This window comes from Zea mays, chromosome 7 (assembly GCF_902167145.1).
Source record: "Zea mays cultivar B73 chromosome 7, Zm-B73-REFERENCE-NAM-5.0, whole genome shotgun sequence".
Classification (NCBI taxonomy): domain Eukaryota; kingdom Viridiplantae; phylum Streptophyta; class Magnoliopsida; order Poales; family Poaceae; genus Zea; species Zea mays.
This window is the reverse complement of record NC_050102.1, coordinates 155633702-155654761: the sequence shown is the minus strand read 5'-3', so window position 1 is coordinate 155654761 and position 21060 is coordinate 155633702. Positions and strand designations below refer to the sequence as shown.

The 21060-nt window shown below is 44.7% G+C and overlaps 1 protein-coding gene across 6 annotated transcripts; it reads right to left on the bottom strand.

Moving 5' to 3' along the window:
- Positions 1-415: 415 nt before the first annotated feature.
- LOC100284016 (60S ribosomal protein L15) lies at positions 416-4371 on the bottom strand. 6 transcript variants are annotated; one of them, XM_035960612.1, is made up of 7 exons: positions 4264-4371; positions 3964-4074; positions 3543-3797; positions 2810-3098; positions 2560-2726; positions 1073-1270; positions 416-969 (listed from the first exon to the last, which is right to left on the bottom strand). In XM_035960612.1, the coding sequence occupies exons 4-7, from the start codon at positions 2811-2813 to the stop codon at positions 724-726; spliced, it is 615 nt and encodes a 204-aa protein (XP_035816505.1). In that variant the 5' UTR covers positions 2814-3098; positions 3543-3797; positions 3964-4074; positions 4264-4371; the 3' UTR covers positions 416-723. The 6 variants fall into 6 exon arrangements, with proteins under 6 accessions (XP_035816505.1, XP_035816506.1, XP_035816509.1 ...); XM_035960613.1 differs by having other exon boundaries at positions 4206-4370; XM_035960616.1 differs by having other exon boundaries at positions 3543-3694; positions 4206-4370.
- Positions 4372-21060: the final 16689 nt, after the last annotated feature.

The window sequence follows — 21060 nt, the reverse complement described above, 5'->3', positions numbered from 1 at the left end:
ACCCGAACGTTCATCTACAAAAGCGAATCTAAAGTTCTCCGTAAGGCAAACACCCTGATTTAGGGAGCCCCCAGAAGAGACAACAAGCATCAAACGTAGTTTTAAAACGCACCCCAAATGCAAGGAGTGTACACCTAGGATACAACTAAAATCTTTTAGACGGGAGACACATCTAGTTCCAAGACAATACTATATTATTTGAGTTTACCATAGTATTGTTAGGCTAAAGGTGTTTACATGCATATTTAAAAACTTTAAGTTTTAAACCATGGTTTCACTTATACCATAGTATTTTTAGGATCTAACAAATTTTGGTCTGAACAAAGTTTTCCGCAGGCGCAGTCTAGCCCCTTTCTCCTTCCTTGTCTTGGCCTTTCTCCTCCCGGCTCCAAACAGATGTTGAATTAGAATGATGTAAAATACAATATGTTCATGTCATAACATACGGTAAACTATGGTAATATAAACCGTGGTTTTGAAAGAAGTGTTCCCAAACATGCCCTAAATCAATCGTGCCAGACAGAATACACAGCAATGCACTACTAAACAATCATTTTCATCGACTCGTACGCGTCACTTGCTCCATGGTACAGACAACGGAGTTCAAGGGGCTCAAAAGTAACACATGTAGCAAAATTTAACAATGAAACAAATATACCAAATACTATCAGAGAGCCTGCATGGGGCGGGTTCCACAGTAGCAGAGCATCAAGATGTGTGTGCTCAACGGTAGCGGCGGAGGGAAAGGGTCTGGTTGCGCTTCCAGGTGGCCCTCCTGGACGGCCTGTTCTTGTGGTGAGTGTGGCCCTTGCCACGCAGACCACGGAACTTCTTGCCTGCAGAGGTGAGACCACGGAGCTCACGGTGCTTGTGCACAGGATTGCATAGCCAGTTGATTCTTGGGTCGTTGCGGATGGCGGTGTGAGCCACATCAACCAGGATGATCTCGAAGTACTTGTAGGTGCTATCCTGTTGTTCAGTAACAAGGAGATAAGGCATCAGTACTAACTAGGATGAAAATTCTCATGCTATCTTGTTATAAGCTCGGCACAATTCAAGATTTCAAGTATACCTCATTCACCCAGTAGGAGTTGAGAACCCTGAGTCCACCAAGCTTTCGTCCAGCCCTCTCCTCAGCAACAGACCTCTTGTTCCTCTGGAACTTGAGCTGGGTGATACCCTGGTGCTTGGGCTTGCCATAGACAATACCCTTCGGCACAGGCCTCTTCCTGCCGCCACGCTTGACACGGACACGGTAAACAACATACCCCTGAACAAAAATAACACAACGTTCAGACCCAGCAACTACTCAAATTTTCAGAGTGAACTAGTTCAATGCATTATTACTCAGACAAGTACGAGTTGTTCATTTCTACTGACAAGTGAAACTATCACAGAGAACATGTATCAAACAAACCATCCAGCTTCACGGGAAACATAAAGGATATGCAGTGACTGGTTAAATGACAATAGGTTGACAAGCAATGCTACCATAGGCAGGAAGCTTTATAACAACTACTTCCAAAATCAAGCCTGCCATACCACAAACTCACTCCCCGCAGAGAGCCAGAGACTGGGGCTCTTTGGTTAGCTGCCTAAGGCGCCACAACATGCCTAACTTTTTTTTGCCTAAGGTCAATATGAGTGACTAAGCTTAGACAGATTGTGGCACCTTAGGTAGGAAACCAAACAGACCTTAAATTCATCACAATTCACAAACCCATCGCTACAAAAGCGTCCAATGGAAAATACTTAACTGAACAATAGATCCCCATAGAAACTACTCAGTACAATATACAACAAATATATTGAACAACTGCATGTTATGACTCATCAGGAGGTTAGAATCTACAGAATTAGAGGAAAGGACTCGTAATACCAAAATACTAGTCAAGAAATAAACACTGTATATCAGCAGAAACAAATATACTACAGCATTCAAAAAAGGCAAATAAAATAAGCGAGTCCTCTGGAACCTAAACAAGCGTTCATTTCGTCCAGGATGATTTGACACAATCACAAAAAATAATACACTTACACAACTGGCTTGCAGAAAGGCTTAAAAAATTAAGACAAACCAGCATATAATTATAGCACTTTGGAAAATCAATAAGGGGCCGTTTGGATCCATTCATTTCGGAGGAATTAAAATCTACTTAATAGAATAGCCTATTTGGCTTGGAATTTGCACTTTCCAAAGTTTATATATAAGCTTATATCAAATCCTTTGGGTGGAGAATGGAAATTGATTTTATGTATCACCAGACTATGTTTCTACTATGCAACTTATAACATGCTCTTCGGCTCGCTCACCCCTATAGATGAAATGTAGCAAATAAATACCTACCACATATTACAAACAATAGTGTAAAAATATAATCCGCATAATATCATATTAACTTACTTAATATATGTCTAAATTACGATTATTAGAATCAAATTCAATTCAAAGAATCCAAACAGGGACTAATCCTAAATGACGGTAATCCCTGCACCACCACACCCTATCCACAAATCCATCGCATCAAAGTTGGCACGCGCCAATGGGAGAAGATCTACCTGCTTGGCCTTGTAGCCGAGGCGGCGGGCCTTGTCGGGGCGGGTGGGCCTTGTGAGGCGGACGATGGCCGGCTGCTGCCTGTACTCCCAGCAGCGCACGCGCTGCACGAACCGCATCACGTCGGATTGCTTCCTCCTCCATAACTCCGAGACATACTTGTACGCCCCTGCGCCACAGCGAGAAACGATGCAACATACCGTAAAAACCCATGCATGCGAATCGGAGACGGCCTTGTAGCCGAGAACTCACCCATGGCGGATGCGGCTGCGTGCGACGGCGGCGGCGGTGTAGGGAAGGTGGGGTGTGCGGAGAGGAGCCTGAGGTTTAGGTGGCGGCGGCGTAGGAGTGACCTTATACCGAGGCGATGAAATTATCATGGCCGTCGGATGGTGCTAGGGTTTCGGAATTGTCCAGGACGGATGGCGCGAAACATGGGCCGCCCGCTGCTGATGTACATAGGCCTTGTTGGTTTTGGTCTCTTGCGTGGATTTTCGTTTGGAAGGTATGACTTTTATCATACTAGTAAATTACTCGCACCCTGCGCGAGTCTTTCATCAATATATTTTTTATAGTTCAAAGATTGTTGTTTTAAACACGTAGAAGCAGCAATATATGCAAATATATACACATATAAGGGATAAAATTATTCGAAGCGATAATTGTTTACAATAGTAGAGTAGTTAAGTATGCAAATATAACAATAAAGGGTGTTGTTTTAAACATATAGGAGCAGCAACATATGCAAATATATATACATATTAAGGATAAAATTATTCGAAAAGTCAATTGTTTACAATAGCAGAGTAGTTAAGTATGCAAATATAACAACATATGCTATGATGCATTATAACTCCACGCAGAACGCATGAACATGTGCTCAAAACAACAGAACCATGGAACTCCATAGTCCGGCTAACAAACCAGAGTATCAATATGCATCAATGCATCATACACAGCCAAATAATACTTCATCTATATTTACCAAGATGCATCATGGAGGGGTGCAGGACTGCAGGTGTTGTTGTACCCATGTTTTCAATCAGATCACACGATCACCTTGGCGTTGGAGAATTTCTAAATCCTAAACGTCTTGTTGATCGGGCAGTCGATTCAGGATTCCATCTTGTTCAGCTCCTTCCAATCAATGATATTCCAATCAATGATACTTCAGTTCATGGGATGTGGTGGATTCGTATCCATACACAGGTATCACTAATATTCAAATACAAAAGGTTTCCTGCTCGTAATGATTTTTTCTCTTGAAGTTAGTAAGAACAAAAGAATCAGTAAGGAAAATTTTGAACTCCAACATATTTCGACGGTTTCAAACAAATAGCACTATTATCGTCACAGGGAAGTTTACACGTAATGAACATAGTTTTCAAATGGTTGTGGTTGATTACCTTTAGTTGAGGGCCAAGCCTTCTGCTGGACAAATGGAATGGTTTATGATTGACAGGGAAGATTATGTGGTCAAATTCCTCCGGTGCTTCTTCAACTGGAGACTTCTGAAACTTTGTTCATAAAAAGTAGACATTAATTAGCACAATGATGTGCATGCTATAAAAAATAAGATTTTGATGTTAATTAGCAACTGTGCAGCAAACTGAAGATTGCTTATGGAGAACGCTGCTCCTCTTCATACATTAGAGCACGACAGATTCACATGGGGCCAGAGGTGGAGGCGACACGGCGAACCCTACCGGCGGAGAGGTGGCCGACGAGCGGCAGGCGATCGAGGTCAACATCGCTGGGCGCCGTTGAGCGTGCCAACTGCGGCACTCGTGGAGCCATGCATCATGACGCGCCGCACTCGTGTTGGCCGGCTACGCCATCCTTGCTTTTATTAACTCCTTTTCGCTTTCCTCCAGAAGATTCTGGCGTCTGCCTGAGAATACGAAAGGTAGTAAGCTATTCGTTGCATGGCCGCTTCCCTCTAGAAGATTCTGGCGTCTGCATGAGAATACGAAAGGTATCCTAAGTTATTCATTGCATGCCCGTTGATGACATATCCACCGGTTCATATAAAAAAGGTGATGTGGATACGCTGGGAGCGCTCCTTTGCTCCTAGCTTTAATATATAGATATAGATAGATAGATTGTGGTCTGATTTATGGCGTAGCGGTGCCTTTGGTAAATGCATGGAAATATACAGTGGTATAAGCTAATGGAGAGAATTAAGGTGGAAAACTAATGTTTAGACTTACGCCATGTTTGGATTCTTGGAACTGAATTCAATTCTAATAAGGCTATGTTTGTTTCGTTAGAATTGAATTCTATTTAATAATTATAATTTAGACACAGACTAATTAAATTAATATATTTGTATGTTATCCTAAATCATATGAGAGAGATAATTATACACTACACTTATGTTATATAGAAACTAGAAACAAGTAGAAGAGTGTGCTATAAGTTATACATTATAAAAGTAGCATGTAAATTTATAGATTCAATTTTCATCTCTCACTCCATAAATTTGATATAAGATTATATATAAACTTTGGAAAGTTGTGTAGTGTCACATTCTAAAAAAAATAGTCTACTCCATTAATTAGATTCTAATTCTTCAAAATGAAGGGAAACAAACGGGGCCTAATAGTAATTTAGGCAAAGATCAATTAAGCTAATATGGTTTATGCAAAAAAAATATTTGTATACTATTATTAGCAATATGAGAGATATTTATGTTCTACATTTTTACTAAAAGGAGTGAGTCAAAGAGCGACTTATAAGTTGTAGAGTAGAAATATATTCCACTGATACACATAATCATTTTCCATCCTCCACCCCCATGAATTTGAGATAGGCTCGAATCTGAACTTTGGAAAGCAGTGGAATATCAAATTCCAAGCCAAATAGATTACTTTATTAAGTAAATTTTAATTTCTCTAAAATGAATAGATCCAAACAACCCATTAATCTATTATTTGATTATTGGAGGAGAATAAGAATGAGGTTGAAGAGGTAATTTATAGGACATTTGCATGGTTGTCTCTACTCATGACTCTCACTCCATTAACAATCTTGGGTGTAACAAAAATATAGGGGACAATAACATTTATATCATGTTCAAAAACGGAAGATCTATCTTTCTCATACTATAAGTGGATGATATTATATAGTAAGCAATGACAAAAATCTGCTACTAGAGACCAAGTGTTTTCTGTCCTCACACTTTGATATGAAAGATCTTAAAGAGATATCTTATGTCATAAGAAATGAGATTCATCAAAATAGAAAGAAAATAATATTATGTGTACGATACAAGACTTACATACATAATGTTCTTAAGAAGTTTAGTATGTATGGGTATAACCATATTGTAACACCTCGTCTACTCTCAGTCCAATGGTACTTACTCCTGCCAGCTCTTTAGGATCATATATTGTCCCCACAAACCAATATTAGTGTTTTTGTGTGCACTTTGTCCTCACTCATGTACCCAAGAAAACTTTTCGATCGGTCACTCATCCTAAATTGTTCCAAGCTAAGCATGCTTAACCTGGAGGTTTTTTCGAGATAGACTTCCGAAAAAAGATGCACCTTGCTGGTATAGGTACTTTATTAATTCTATTAAGCCTTGACCAGGATATCACAATCCACCCCTGTCGGTACCTTGAAACAGGGGTACCCCTGTTACAAGGAAAAGGCGTTGTGCCAAGTCTCTGGTTGGCGCAGTAAACGGCCCACCGTCACGCAACATCAACCGCCTTGGGGGTCGAGGTGCTCTGGATGTACGCAGCAGGCCTGGACCTGCTGCATGGAAGGCACTGGACCCTGTGCCTAGTGAGTGAACCTCTGGGACAGATCCCGGACCCTTCCAAATGTGGTTCGGACAGTTCACCACAGGGTCCCAGATCCTAGGGGCAGGAAATACCCGGACCCTGCCCTAGAAGGGGTCCGGGGCAGACACATGTCCGGGGCTTGCACCATGCCCCCCCCCGCCAAGGCGGAAACCCGCTACTACCACATGGCAAGTGGCCCATGACGTGAGCCAACGGAAGGAGTCTGACGTCGGGTCACTGGAGTCGCGCAGCCACTGCATTTATTGCAGTAGGGACGCGACGCCTGCGCCAAGCCAACGAAAGATGTGCCCCCTCGGCATTTAATGCGTCCAGTCCTCTCCGCTGGCAGATGGTGTCAGACGGCGCGCCTGTCCAATCTATCATCAAACAGCGCGCATGTGCCATGCGGCGGACTGTGCTCGTTGTCCCTTCTGCAAGAAAGCTTCCCCAGCACGCCAAGGACGCGCAGATCTCCAGCGTCAGGGCGTGGGAAGATTGCCCTAGCAGCGAACATTAGAAGCTTCAAGTATTATATACACATTTTGTCCCTGGGCCCACATGTCAGGACCCGGTCCCTTTGTGCATGCCCCCTTCAGCTATAAAAGGGGAGGCACGCGACGCTAGACCCAACTCTAGGTAGACACTCTCAAGTTCATACAAGCTCCCAAGTAATACATCACACAGTGGAGTAGGGTATTAAGCTCCGGCGGCCCGAACCACTCTAAACCCTCGCGTGCTCTCGTGTGTTGATCCACCAGTCTCGTAGTAAGCAAAATGCTTAGGCCCCTCCTCTCTTTAGGATTTAGGGCGGGTGCAATCCGCCACCCGGCCGGGGAGAAATCCTCTCCGACATTTGGCGCGCCAGGTAGGGGGGCTAGGCTTCAAGTTTTTGTTAGCTACCTATTTGACACTATGATCCATATCGCCGAGCACCAAGATGAAGCCTCCAAGGATTTCCCCTTGGAAGAGGGGGCCGCATCCGCTACGCCACAGGAGTCCGACTACCCGGCACTCAGTGCCGCAACTATGCGCTCCGCACGACAGCACAAGTGTCCATCGGGGCTCGCTCCCGCCGGAGCGCTCTCCGCGGCCAGGGAGTTGCTTTGCCACCCACCGAGTTCCACAGCCTCGCCGGGGGCCGTGGGACAATGGCGCGACGACGTGGATCGCCTCCTTGGCATAGCACACATTGGCTCGATTAGGCCCAGGCCTCAATCGTCCCGACACCGTTACGACGCATCGGCCTCGGTGCACTCACCCTCGGAGAGGGACGCACCGACCCAAGACCTACGAGCAAAGCTCAATCGTAGACGTGCGGCAGAAGGTACGCAAGTCAACCTAGAGAGATCAGAAGACCTACGGGACGAACTCAACCATAGGCGTGCGGGCAAGGATGCCCGCCTCTCCTTAAGGGAGGCGCGTGAATGCCGTCGGAGCCCCGAGAGTCACAACCTCGAGCAAGGTCCAGCAGCCGTCGTGTCGCCGGGCTCGGGAGATGCCCGATTCCAGGCGAGCATCCCATTGACTGGAGTAGGGTGCGCCGCCCTAGCGGACCACCTCTGCGCGGTGGCGTGGCCAGCCAAGTTCCGTCCACTCCTACCAGAAAAAATACGACGGTACGACAAACCCGTCAGAATTCCTGCAAGTCTATATCACCGCCATTGCAGCGACAGGTGGAAACACCGCCGTGATGGCGACCTACTTCCATGTAGCTCTGTCTGGGCCAGCCCGGACTTGGCTCATGAACCAAGCCCCAGGATCCATATACTCCTGGGAAGAGCTCTGCGTGCGGTTCATGGCGAACTTCGCCAGTGCCTATCAGCAGCATGGTGTAGAAGCACACCTCCATGCAGTAAGGGGGTGCGCGACGAGAAGATGCTGGAAAAGCTGGTCACACGTGATGTGGACAACGTCACCACACTCTTCGCTCTGACTGATAAGTGTGCCAGGGCCACCGAGGGCCGTGCCTGGCACTCGGCTCCGCAAGCTGGGGTCACCCAGACGGCGGTTCCGGCGCCGTCGCCCAGGACGGTGTCAAGAAGAAAAAGAGAAACAAGGGCCGCGGTCGCGAGAATCAACGGGTTGCTGCCCCGGTCGTCTATGCCGTGGCTGGGGGCCAAGGTAAGCGCAACAAGCGCTCACGGCCCCAGGAAGGCAGCAGCAACACATGCCCGGTGCACCCCAACAGTCGCCACAGTGTCACTGACTGCCGGGAGATTATCAAGCTAGCAAAGCACGTCAGCAAGCGGCGTGAGCGATCCTCCAGGGACGGCTCGCTGCCTCGTCCCTGGCTTCATGAGGAAGGTGCCGACGATAAGGCTGCGGCTGTGGGAGGACAGGACCTCACCTACCAGTCGCCCGAGAAAAACCTTAGAGACATTTTCACTGAAGAAACCGACTCAGGCAATGACGACGACCGCCGCAAGAAGTTGTATGTCATGTACGACGGAAGCGGGGAGCTCGTCTCCCGCAGGAGTGTCAAGACCCTGCGACGGGAGGTCTTGTCGGCAGTCCCAGGAATCCCCAAAGCTGCCCCGCACCAACGATGGAGGGGCACCACCATCTCTTTCGGGGCACTCAACTGCCCCCGACAACATGGCGGGGGCCGGCGTACTACCGCTCATCACCGCCCCCATTGTCGCCAATATGCGGCTGCATCACGTACTGATCGATGGAGGGACTAGCCTCAATGTCACCAGCCATGCAGCGTTCAGGCAGCTCCAGATCCCGGGGTCCCGGCTGGGGGCCTCCCGCCCATTTTCCGGGGTAGATCCGCAGCCCGTATATCCCCTCGGGAGTATTACGCTCCCGGTTACATTTGGGACGGAGGAAAACTTCAGCACGGAGAACGTCCAGTTCGACGTCGCGGAGGTCAACCTCCCATTTAACGCCATCATTGGGAGGCCATCCCTGTACCGGTTCATGGCCATCGCCCATTACGGGTACTTGGTCCTCAGGATGCCTGTTGGGACCATGCTTCATCGCCGAAGGTCCTGCAAGGAGAAACAACTTCGGCAAAAAGCTGCTTATATGTAATGCCGAAGCTACCACTCATGAAGCTTCGGTGTTATAGCGTATCCGAAGATGAAGGATCGAACCGACTTAAAGATGGAATGACCTTTTAGTCCATAAGGGTCTGAGTCATTGTTGTAAACTTTTATAAAGGGTACGATTGTAATTCCTTACAGGCTGTGTCCTGTGCCTATAAATAGTGAACAATATTCCTTTACTGTTCACGTTATTTTTCTGTAATTGCAAACGCATTGCTTTGGAATTATTGTCTCCTGTCAAGGCTAAGGTATCAATATGCCTAAGTATTATGTTTTGATATTTGAATTCATATAATAAAATATGTGAATAATGTTATCTATCTATGGCATATCTCTTTCTAATACTTCATGTTTTATATTTTATTTCACATTGTTTTATAAGTCTGTTCACGAAGGTATGGCCTTCGTAATATTTTACTCATGGTCTTCGTCCGAAGTTCATTAAATCCTTGGGGAGATAATGCTTCAGTGGACGAAGGGCATTAATGTTTAATATTTTATGTTGCCTTGTTCTTAATTCATAGCATTTGAGAACAAGTCCCCAACATTGGCGCCCACCTCCGGTGAACTCACTTCCACCTTTTGAGTTGATGGCTTCGTTCAAGAACCAAGCTGGAACTGCTTCGGCTTCGAAGCTGATTCTCCCGATAACAGGCGGTTCATGCTCAGAGCCGGCTAACAATAAACAGAAGGAGGAGGCACAGAGAAGAGTACAACATGTAGGGGTACAAGGACCCTTCATCAAATCAAGATGGTCTCACATCCCAATTACCTTTTCTCAAGAGGATCTTCAACTCAAGGATTACCCACACAATGATGCCATGGTTATCTCTTGTGTGATCAAAGGATTTCTGGTTCACAATGTTTTGGTTGATACAGGCAGTGCAACTGATATCATATTTGCCAAAGCCTTCAGACAGATGCAAGAGCCCGAAGACAAGATCCATGATGCCACACATCCCCTTTGTGGCTTCGGAGGAAGGCAGATTGTAGCACTTGGCAAAATCACAATGCCAGTAACCTTCGGATTTATTAACAACACAAGAACTGAACAAGTTGTGTTTGATATTGTTGACATGGAATACCCTTACAATGCAATCATTGGTCGTGGTACTCTCAATGCCTTTGAAGCAATTCTTCATCCAGCATATCTTTGCATGAAGATACCTTCGGATCAAGGGCCCATTGCCATTCATGGAAGTCAGGAAGCTGCCAGAAGGGCCGAAGGAAACTGGACAGACTCAAAAGCAATCCATAACATAGATGGAGCTGAAGCTTGTGAGCAATACAAGTTCAGAAGGGAGAAAGCTGCTTCGGCCGATCAGCCGAAGCCCATGCTCTTATGTGATGACATAGCAGATCAGAAGGTGCTATTGGGATCCCAACTGTCCGAAGAACAGGAGAAAACCTTGATAAGGTTTCTGTTCAACAACAAAGATGTTTTCGCATGGTCAGCTAATGATCTTTGCGGAGTCAACAGGGATGTTATTGAACACTCGCTCAATGTTGATCCATCCTTCAGACCTAGAAAGCAGAGGCTTCGGAAGATGTCTGATGATAAGGCCGAAGGTGCTCGGAATGAAGTAAAAAGACTCCTTAGTGCCGGAGTTATCAGAGAGGTAAAATACCCAGAATGGCTGGCTAACACTGTTATGGTAAAAAAGGCCAATGGTAAATGGAGGATGTGTATTGATTTTACTGATCTCAACAAGGCTTGTCCGAAGGACGAGTTTCCATTGCAAAGAATAGATTCCCTAGTTGATGCAGCAGCTTCATCAGAGCTTATGAGTCTGTTGGATTGTTATTCAGGCTATCATCAAATTTGGATGAAGAAGGAGGATGAGCCAAAAACCAGCTTCATAACTCCTAGTGGAACATATTGTTACCTTCGGATGCCTGAGGGGCTCAAGAATGCTGGAGGAAGTTTCAGCAGAATGACAGCGAAGGTTCTTTGTTGGGGACTTGTTCTCAAGTGCTATGAGTTAAGAACAAGGCAACATAGAAAATGTTAATCGTTAAGGTCCTTCGTCCTCCGAAGCATTATTTCCCTTAGGATATAATGGTTTACGGACGAAGGTTATGAAGGACGTACCTTCTTAGATTCATTAGACAATGACGAAGAATGAAATATAAAGAATATAAAAGACAACATGGACAATTATATATTATTATTAGGTATAAGCAGAAATATCATTGAATTACAAGTGTACCTTTAATCGGAATGAGATGAAAGTACAAGCGTGACGCAAAAAGCGAATGCCAAGTCAGCGTGAACAGTACGGGAGTACTGTTCACCTATTTATAGGCACGGGACGCAGCCCGTACGAAATTACATTAATGCCCTTTACACTTGATAATAATCCTATAGTAATCTGTCGAGGTCTAAATAGCCTTTTCATCTTTAAGTCGGTTTCAACTGCTGCTGTCTCGCCGAAGCTTTCCTGCTTACACCTTTGGCGCTTCACCAACCTTCGTATTATTCTGGTCTACTGTGATGCCTGACTTGAGTCCGAAGATACCTGTTCACACATTATACTCCAGAAACACTATTAAATCCTGTTTTTGAGGACCTTCGGATACCGAAGGTCCCCAACAGTAGCCCCTCGCAATATTAATTTGTTCAAAATAATAAATTTAGATTGCGATCTGGACGAAGGCTTTACGCCGAAGGTCCGAAAAAACACCTTCCCTTTGCTAGAATAGCAACATTCACTGACAAGCGGGGTCTTTCAATTTTCAACGCACTTGGCGTATAAATACGGCCATACCGCAAACGCATTTGACACGCTCTCTGCCCAACTGCTTCCGCTCACTCAAATTTTAGCTCTTGTGCACTACGATTTGCTAAGCTTTTAGTTTTGAAGCTTCGGCTTTGAAAATAGTTTTTTAGTGTCTCCGAAGATGTCCGAAGATAAGAAGACTGCTGCTGAGACGAAACTGAGCCTCGACGAAGAGAAAAATTTGGGGTTTCTTATAGCGATGTCAAAGACCAACACAGAAAAAATCACCAAGGAGATTCTGGAAGGTTTGTCTGAGGATACTGGTGACAGTGACAGCTATGATGTGGACAGTGGTGGGGAAGACTCCGAAGATCGCCCCTGGCGACCAAGCCATTCAGTTTATGGTAAATCAACTATCAAAGAAAATCATCTTGTTAATATGAGAGGAAGGTATTTCCGGGATTTGTCCATTGTGAGGGCGGACGAAGGGGAAAAAACTTGCCCACACCCCGAAGAGAATGAAGTTGTAGTGTACCGAAGCTTTTTGAAAGCTGGACTGCGATTTCCCTTGAGCAGCTTCGTTGTGGAGGTGCTGAAAATATTCGAAATCTATCTCCATCAACTTACCCCCGAGGCAATTATAAAGCTGAATATCTTCGTGTGGGCTGTGAGAAGCCAAGGTCTGAAGCCTGATGCAAAAAGCTTCTGTAATATACACGAATTATCATATGAGACAAAACCTTGGGGTAAGGAACAGTATCACAATAATTTTGGTTGCTACAGTTTTGTTTCTCGGTCCGGGTCAAGCTGCCCCGTACCAACCTTTCGAAAGAGATGGCCCGGCGACTGGATGACAGAATGGTTTTATGTGAAGAATGATCTGACAATACGAGAAGATATCAAAGGTATAATTATGCGCCCTATCTGGCAAAGCTTCGGCCTTCGGAGGCCGAAGGTTGAAATGAATGAAGCTGTCGAAGAATGCCAGAGAGCCTTCGGCGCAGTCTGCTCTTTCATTGGAACGAGAGACTTAGTACAAGAGCATATTGCCTTCAGGGTATGGCCGCTCGCGGAGAAATGGGAAATGCCACAAGAAACCGTAAAAGAAGCCGACGAAGGTGGACTTATCAGGTTGAAGTACACTTTTAAATTTGGAGATAAGTTTGTTGAGCCAGATGACGACTGGTTAAAAAGTATTGAAAATTTAAGTGATGAACTGCTTGGGGCTTATTCGAAGGCCGAAGACACTGCAATGTCAGCAGCCTTCGGAGGCCGAAAAAAGAAGAGGCTGAATCGGGTATTTGATGCAATCGGGTTTGTCTACCCTGACTATTGCTATCCCATTCGAAGACAGAAGAGAAAAAACACAACCTCTGCAAAAGAAGAAGCTGCAACTGCTCCTAGCGAGCCAGAATCAAAAAGAAAGAAGTTAAAGGTCCTTACACATCGGCCGCGCTATATTGAACCAGCTTCGGTGCCTGAGTTTACCGGAGAAACTTCTTCGGCCACCGAAGCCGAAAAACCAGCCGAGCCAACCATGCTGCCAGAAGTCGCAGAAACGGCCGAAGTGCCAACAAAGATAGAATTGGAACAAACAAAGATTTTGTTATCAGAAACGAAAGAGAAGGCCGAAGCGCCGTTCACAGAAAAAATGGAAGAGGTAAAAGAAGCAACTGAGGGATCCAAAACATCAGAAGTTTTGAGTCCTGCAGCAAACATTGAGACAATAAAAAATCAAAAAGTGCCAGCAGTGACTCCAAAAAGAAAGAGAATGGCTAATGTGCTAGATGTATTGGAAACGATCAAATCTTCAAGCACACCTCCGAAGAGGGTTGCTGCCATTTCTGAAACAACAACTGAAATTTCTGGTTCTAAAGCTCCCGGGCAAGAGACTGAAGCCGAAGCTGGGCCCTCAGAGCCTGCAAAGATAAAATCTTTGGAAAGTGAGGCAGAAAAAATAACAAAGCCAGCTTTTGTTGAAAAAACCGGTGTCATTGCCCCCGAAGCATCCCCCAAAGTTCGTGATTATATTGTTCGTCATGCTTCGGGGAAAAAACTATCAGAAAAAGAAGAGCAAGAGGCCCAGCACTACGCCCAAAAACTGAAATATCCAAAGGGGGCGTTAATATTCAATGGCAGTGGAGAAGAAGACTTCTTGTATTGTCTCCCCGACAGCAAGGAAATTTCTGTCTGCCGGGAGATGAGCAGGAGCTTCGGATTCCCAACTTTAGAAGACGGGCTCTCGGTGCTGTCGAAGAACGATCTGGCCGACAGCCTAGCTTACAATAGCTTAAAGGTGCGACAAATGAAATCCTTGTATTTTTTGTTGAGTCCAAAATTTTTCGTTTGTTTAAACCTATTGACGCACACATATTTCTCTTTGCAGGGCCTGATACTTAGCAATGCCCTTAGGGCACAGAAAGATACTGAAGACGAAGGGTGTTCTATAGCCCTGAGCAACCTTCGTTCCGAAGTTATTGAACTGAGGAACGAAGGTCTTGAAAAAGATAAAATATTACACTCATTGATAAATAAAATAAAGGAAGACGAAGCTGCTTTTAAAGGTCGAGCTGAAGCTCAGAAGCGGGAAATTGAAGATCTTCGGAAACAACTGGCCAGAGCCAAGGAAGAACGCATACTTGAAGAAACAAAGCGAGAACTCAGCGACCAATGGGCCGATCACCTAGAAATAACTGTTGAAGAGCTTCGTTCGTCCAGAAAGAGATGCTATAACAAATCTATAGAGTGTGTTAAGAAGTTAAAAGCTAGCTTCGCCAGGGTTGGCGCCTTTTCAAGCGAAGAAAACTTTACGAGAGGCAATCCCGAAGGTCCCATCGAGTGGATCGACCACGAAGCTGAGGCCTTCGAAGAAATTTTAAATAGCCGAGGAGATATATGTGCCTTCTCTGGTGCCAGAGGGATTGCCACCATCTTAGAGAAGAAGGGCTGCGAACATGTAAAAATTTTAGCACAGTCCGAAGCTGCTTTGTCCTTTGAAGATGCAAGAGATCCTTCGGCCGAAGCTAGTATAATTGGTGGAAAATTTTTTACCGATATCTGGGATAATGGTGGCCGAGAAATGGCCGGAGAAATTATTCGAAGAAGTGAAAAGGGCATTCACGATGCTAGAGAAGTAGCTGAGGCTGCTGAAAAGAGCGCAGAGGCCGAAGGTCAATTAGGTATTAACTAATAGTTTTTATTGTGTTGTAATTTTTAGCCTTTAAAATTTGTTTGCGATTTGTAATAGCAATGTAGCCGTATCCTGTCTTACTTCAGATCCTGCTAAAACATCTTCGGGTCCTCAGCCGAAAGGAGACGACGAAATTAAAAAGATGGCTGAAGATATTATGGACGAAGTCGTCAATCGGCTCCTGAATGAGGCTGCAGAAGTCGTTTTGAGAGAAGATTAAATATTTTTGTGAAAACTTCTGAAATGTAATATACTGTAACATTTTGTAACCGCAAATGTAATATACCTATTTTTGTTAGTCAATTCTTTACGATGCATGAAACTTTACACGTACCGCTTTTGAGTCTTTGACGAAAAAACACCTTCCCTTCTTTTCATGCTTCGTGAAGAAGAATTTTTCATTGTCACAACAATATCCAATGTTCTGATGAATAATATCCAGGCTTCGTAAAAATATTTTCCGAAGCTACCCTTCCGAAGATCAATAATGTATCTTTCTGTGACTGATTTCTCTCTTTTATCAAAGCGTTCTTCCGTAGATTGATAATGTGTCCACCTCTTGTGCCATGTGCAAAATGATATATGATGCTTATGCTATGCGAAATGATGCGATGATGTTATGTTATGTGAGATGATGTTTACTCCGAAGATACATACGCATCCCTGCAATAAAACACAATCTTTTATAAGCCTCCCTTAGGAGCTTCTTCGCCTTTTACTTCAGCGGAATCAGCGTTTATTTTTCGCTGTAAGCCTCCCTTAGGAGCTTCTTCGCCTTTTACTTTCAGCGGTATTCGCGTTGACTTTTCGCGCTTCGCCTTTTACTTAGGCGGTATCAGCGTTGACTTTTCGCTGTATGCTCTGCATTCCCTTTGGAACGACTTTGGAGCAGAAAACTTACACTGCGCTCCCTTTGGAACGACTTTTTTGTGACTTCGGTAAACTTACTCTGCGTTCCTTAGAACGACTTTTTGTTGCTTCGAAGAATTTTCGATAGTTCGAAGGTCGTCTTTGTCATCCCAAGTCTTTGAATTTTAATCAATATATGCCTGTGAAGAAAATATATTTTCCTTGTAGGAATCAACGAAACTAATTACATGAAACCTAAACAATGTCCTTTATTACAGAAAATAAAACTGAATGAAAAAGATTGCTATTAAGGTAGGATATTTGTCAATAGATGTGCTTTGACTCTGGCACAGTGCTATTGACTGTACGAGCTTCGGACTGCTCTCTGAAGTCCCTCTGGTGTGGAGCATACTGGCTCCCTTCTGGCTGCTGGCCTTGTTGCAACGGAGGTGGAGGCGGAGGCTGTTGCCAGGAAGCTTGGGGCTGACTTGCCGAAGCAACAGAAACTGCAGGATGATTGCCCACATATTCTGGGATGTAGGGCGAATGATACGAAGCTATATGCATGACCTGCTTCGGCTGAGCTTGTTGTGCTGCTGCTTCAGCTATTTCCTTTTGCTTCTGAATAGTAACATGGCACATCCTGGTAGTATGTCCTTTGTTCTCACCGCAGAATAAGCAAAAGATTCTTCTTGGTTGATCGCCAAATCTTCCTCCAAAGCCCCTGGCGCCTCTGCCTCTTGGAGCTGGTGGTCGGAAGGAGCTTTGCTGTTGCCCCGAAGCCTGTGAGGAACATTGTGGCCTTTGCTGTTGGCTTCCTCTATCATCATTTTGTGTAGAGTTATGAATTGATCTCACATGCCTCGGGTAGAACCTCCCTCCGAAGCCCCTGGTCATTTCAGAAAACCTGAAAGCCTCCTCCCTTCTTTGGCGAAAATCATTATCGGCCCGAATGTACTCGTCCATCTTCTGGAGCAGCTTCTCCAAAGTTTGAGGAGGCTTCCGAGCGAAGTACTGAGCTGACGGTCCTAGTCGAAGTCCCTTGATCATGGCCTCAATGACAATTTCATTGGGCACCGTTGGTGCCTGTGCCCTCAAACGCAAGAACCTTCGGACATACGCCTGAAGGTATTCTTCGTGATCTTGGGTGCACTGGAACAGAGCCTGAGCAGTGACCGGCTTCGTCTGAAATCCTTGGAAGCTAGTTAACAACAAATCCTTCAGCTTCTGCCATGAAGTGATCGTTCCTGGTCGAAGGGAGGAATACCAGGTTTGAGCAACACTCCTGACAGCCATAACGAAAGATTTGGCCATGACTGAAGCATTGCCACCATACGAAGATACTGTTGCTTCGTAGCTCATCAAAAACTGCTTCGGGTCTGAGTGGCCATCGAATACGGGAAGCTAGGGCGGCTTGTAGGACGGAGGCCAAGGTGTAGCCTGCAGCTCAGCGGACAGAGGAGAAGCATCATCAAAAACGAAATTCCCATGATGGAAATTGTCATACCAGTCATCTTCGTTGGGAAAACCCTCCTGATGAAGATCTTGGTGTTGAGGCCTTCGGTGCTGCTCATCCTGGGCAAGATGACGAACTTCTTCAGAGGCTTCGTCTATCTGTCTCTGCAGTTCAGCTAGCCTGGCCATCTTTTCTTTCTTCCTCTGTACTTGTTGATGGAGCATCTCCATATCTCTGATTTCTTGATCTATCTCGTCCTCTGGTGGTGTCGGGCTTATAGCCTTCCTTTTCTGGCTTCGGGCCTCCCGCAGGGAGACTGTCTCCTGATTGTGGTCCAGTGGTTGCAGAGCTGCAGCCCCAGTCGCTGAAGGCTTCTTCGGCGCCATAACGAAGGTTTATGATCGCCGAAGGTGTTCAAAAAACTCAGAGTGGAAGTGAGTTCACCCCACGGTGGGCGCCAATGTTGGGGACTTGTTCTCAAGTGCTATGAGTTAAGAACAAGGCAACATAGAAAATGTTAATCGTTAAGGTCCTTCGTCCTCCGAAGCATTATTTCCCTTAGGATATAATGGTTTACGGACGAAGGTTATGAAGGACGTACCTTCTTAGATTCATTAGACAATGACGAAGAATGAAATATAAAGAATATAAAAAGACAACATGGACAATTATATATTATTATTAGGTATAAGCAGAAATATCGTTGAATTACAAGTGTACCTTTAATCGGAATGAGATGAAAGTACAAGCGTGACGCAAAAAGTGAATGCCAAGTCAGCGTGTTCACCTATTTATAGGCACGGGACGCAGCCCGTACGAAATTACATTAATGCCCTTTACACTTGATAATAATCCTATAGTAATCTGTCGAGGTCTAAATAGCCTTTTCATCTTTAAGTCGGTTTCAACTGCTGCTGTCTCGCCGAAGCTTTCCTGCTTACACCTTCGGCGCTTCACCAACCTTCGTATTATTCTGGTCTACTGTGATGCCTGACTTGAGTCCGAAGATACCTGTTCACACATTATACTCCAGAAACACTATTAAATCCTGTTTTTGAGGACCTTCGGATGCCGAAGGTCCCCAACATTCTTCATTCTCAGATAGGCAGAAATGTGCTAACTTATGTTGATGATATCATTGTAAAAAGCACGAAGCAAGAAAATCACATTGCTGATCTGCAGGAGACCTTCGCTAATTTTAGACAGGCCGGTTTAAAGTTGAATCCAGAAAAATGTGTCTTTGGAGTGAAGAAAGGGAAATTTCTTGGTTGCCTAGTTTCAACAAAAGGGATTGAGGCTAATCCAAATAAAATCGAAGCTATCCTTCGAATGGAACCATCAAGTACAAAGAAGGGGGCTCAAAGATTTACAGGAAGATTGGCATCTCTCAACAGATTCATATCTAGATCAGCAGAGAGAAATTTACCATTTTTCGAAGTGCTGAAGTCAGCCGAAGTTTTTCAATGGGGACCAGTCCAGCAGAGAGCCTTCGAAGAGCTGAAGCAATATTTGATAGACCTAACAACATTAACTCCACCAACGCCAGGGGCTCCTCTGTTGTTATATGTGGCAGCTTCGCACTCAGCGGTAAGTGCAGCACTTGTCCAAGAGAAGCTTGAAGGCCAAGTCAAAAAGCAAGCCCCAATATACTTTATATCTGAAGTTCTTAGTTTATCAAAGAAAAATTATACAGAATTGGAGAAGGTGTTGTATGCTGTTTTGATGGCCTCCAGGAAGCTTCGGCACTATTTTCAAGCATACAATATAGTTGTTCCTTCTTCATAACCGTTGAAGGATATTATGAGAAATAGAGAAGCTACTGGAAGGGTTGGAAAATGGGCTGCGGAACTCAATGAATTTTGTATTGATTATGTGCATAGATCTTCGATTCAGTCCCAAGCGTTGGCAGACTTCATTGCTGACTGGACGCCAGGAGCTCAGGAAGAAGAAACTAGTAAAGATGCCGAAGTTTGGACAGTATTTTGCGATGGATCTTGGGGAACCTTCGGAGCAGGAGCAGCTGCTGTGTTGGTCGCACCTTCCAAAGTTAAAACTTGTTATGCAACAAGACTTGATTTCAGTTGCACAAATAACATTGCTGAGTACGAAGCTTTGCTCTTGGGTCTTCGGAAGTTAAAGGCAATGGGAATTAGAAGGGCGGTTCTTAAAACTGATTCCCAGGTTATTTCTGGTCATATTGACAAAAGTTATAAAGCAAGAGATCCGAAGCTTGAAAAATATTTAGACACGGTCCAAAGGATTGAGGCTTCCTTTGAAGGGTTTTCTGTTAAAAATATTCATCGTAGAGAAAATGAATATGCTGATTTATTAGCCAAGTCAGCAGCACAGGGGCTGCCCTTACCTTCGGAAGTATTTTTCGAAACAATAAAAGCACCTTCGGTTGAGCTTCTTGAAAGAGCAGTCCTCAACATATCCCCTGTCTATAGTGAAGACTGGAGAACTGAGATTATCTCTTTCCTTCAGGGTAACTTTCTTTTAGATGACGAAGCTTATAACAGGAGGATAGAGGCAAGAGCTCGACCATATGTTATAATAGAAGGGGAACTATACAAGCGTGGGGTCTGTTCTCCGTTACTCAAGTGTTTATCCAGAGCCGAAGGTATAGAATTGATGAAGGAAATACACGCAGGCCTGTGTGGATCTCACATTGGATCTAGGCCTTTGCTTGGAAAAGTTTTTCGTCAAGGATTTTATTGGCCAAAGGCAGCTTCGGATGCAGCGGAATTAGTCCAAAAGTGCGAAGGTTGTCAGAAATGTGCAAGAGATAAAAAAACAACCTTCGTCTCTAACCCAGTTAATACAACCCACTTGGCCGTTGCAAAGATGGGGCCTTGATTTGTTAGGCCCGTTACCACCAGCACAAGGGAACTTAAGATATGTTGTAGTGGCAGTGGAATATTTTTCTAAATGGATTGAGGCAAAGCCTTTAGCCACAATAACTTCGGTCACTATTCAAAAGTTTTTCTGGCAAAATATTGTTTGTCGCTTCGGAGTGCCGAAGGCTATTACTGTGGATAATGGGACGCAATTTGATTCCGAAGCTTTCAGAGAATTTTGTGATAAAATTGGCACGAAAATCCATTTCGCATCAGTTTGATATCCGGAGTCAAATGGACTTGTTGAAAGGGCTAATGGCATCATAATGACAGGAATAATGAAGTTAATCTTCAATCAGCCCAGGGGAAAGTGGCCAGACGAATTAATCAAAGTGGTATGGAGTCACAACACAACAATATCAAGATCAACATGTTTTACACCATTCAAATTATTGTTTGGTGACGAAGCAATAACTCCAGATGAAGCAAAAGCAGGATCAATAAGAATAGTAGCTTCGACAGAAGACGAAGCTGAGGCTGATTACTCTGTGGAAAAAGATGCTATAGAGGGGATCAGGCTTCAAGCTATGGAAAACATTAACAAATACCA

What these genes read in the sequence shown, in the direction of transcription:
- LOC100284016 (XM_035960612.1), bottom strand. An exon ending in TCGGCTACAAGGCCAAGCAG is followed by an intron (nt 1,271 to 2,559) that starts GTAGATCTTCTC and finishes ATTTTTGTTCAG; the next exon opens with GGGTATGTTGTTTACCGTGT. An exon ending in ACTCCTACTGGGTGAATGAG is followed by an intron (nt 970 to 1,072) that starts GTATACTTGAAA and finishes ACTGAACAACAG; the next exon opens with GATAGCACCTACAAGTACTT.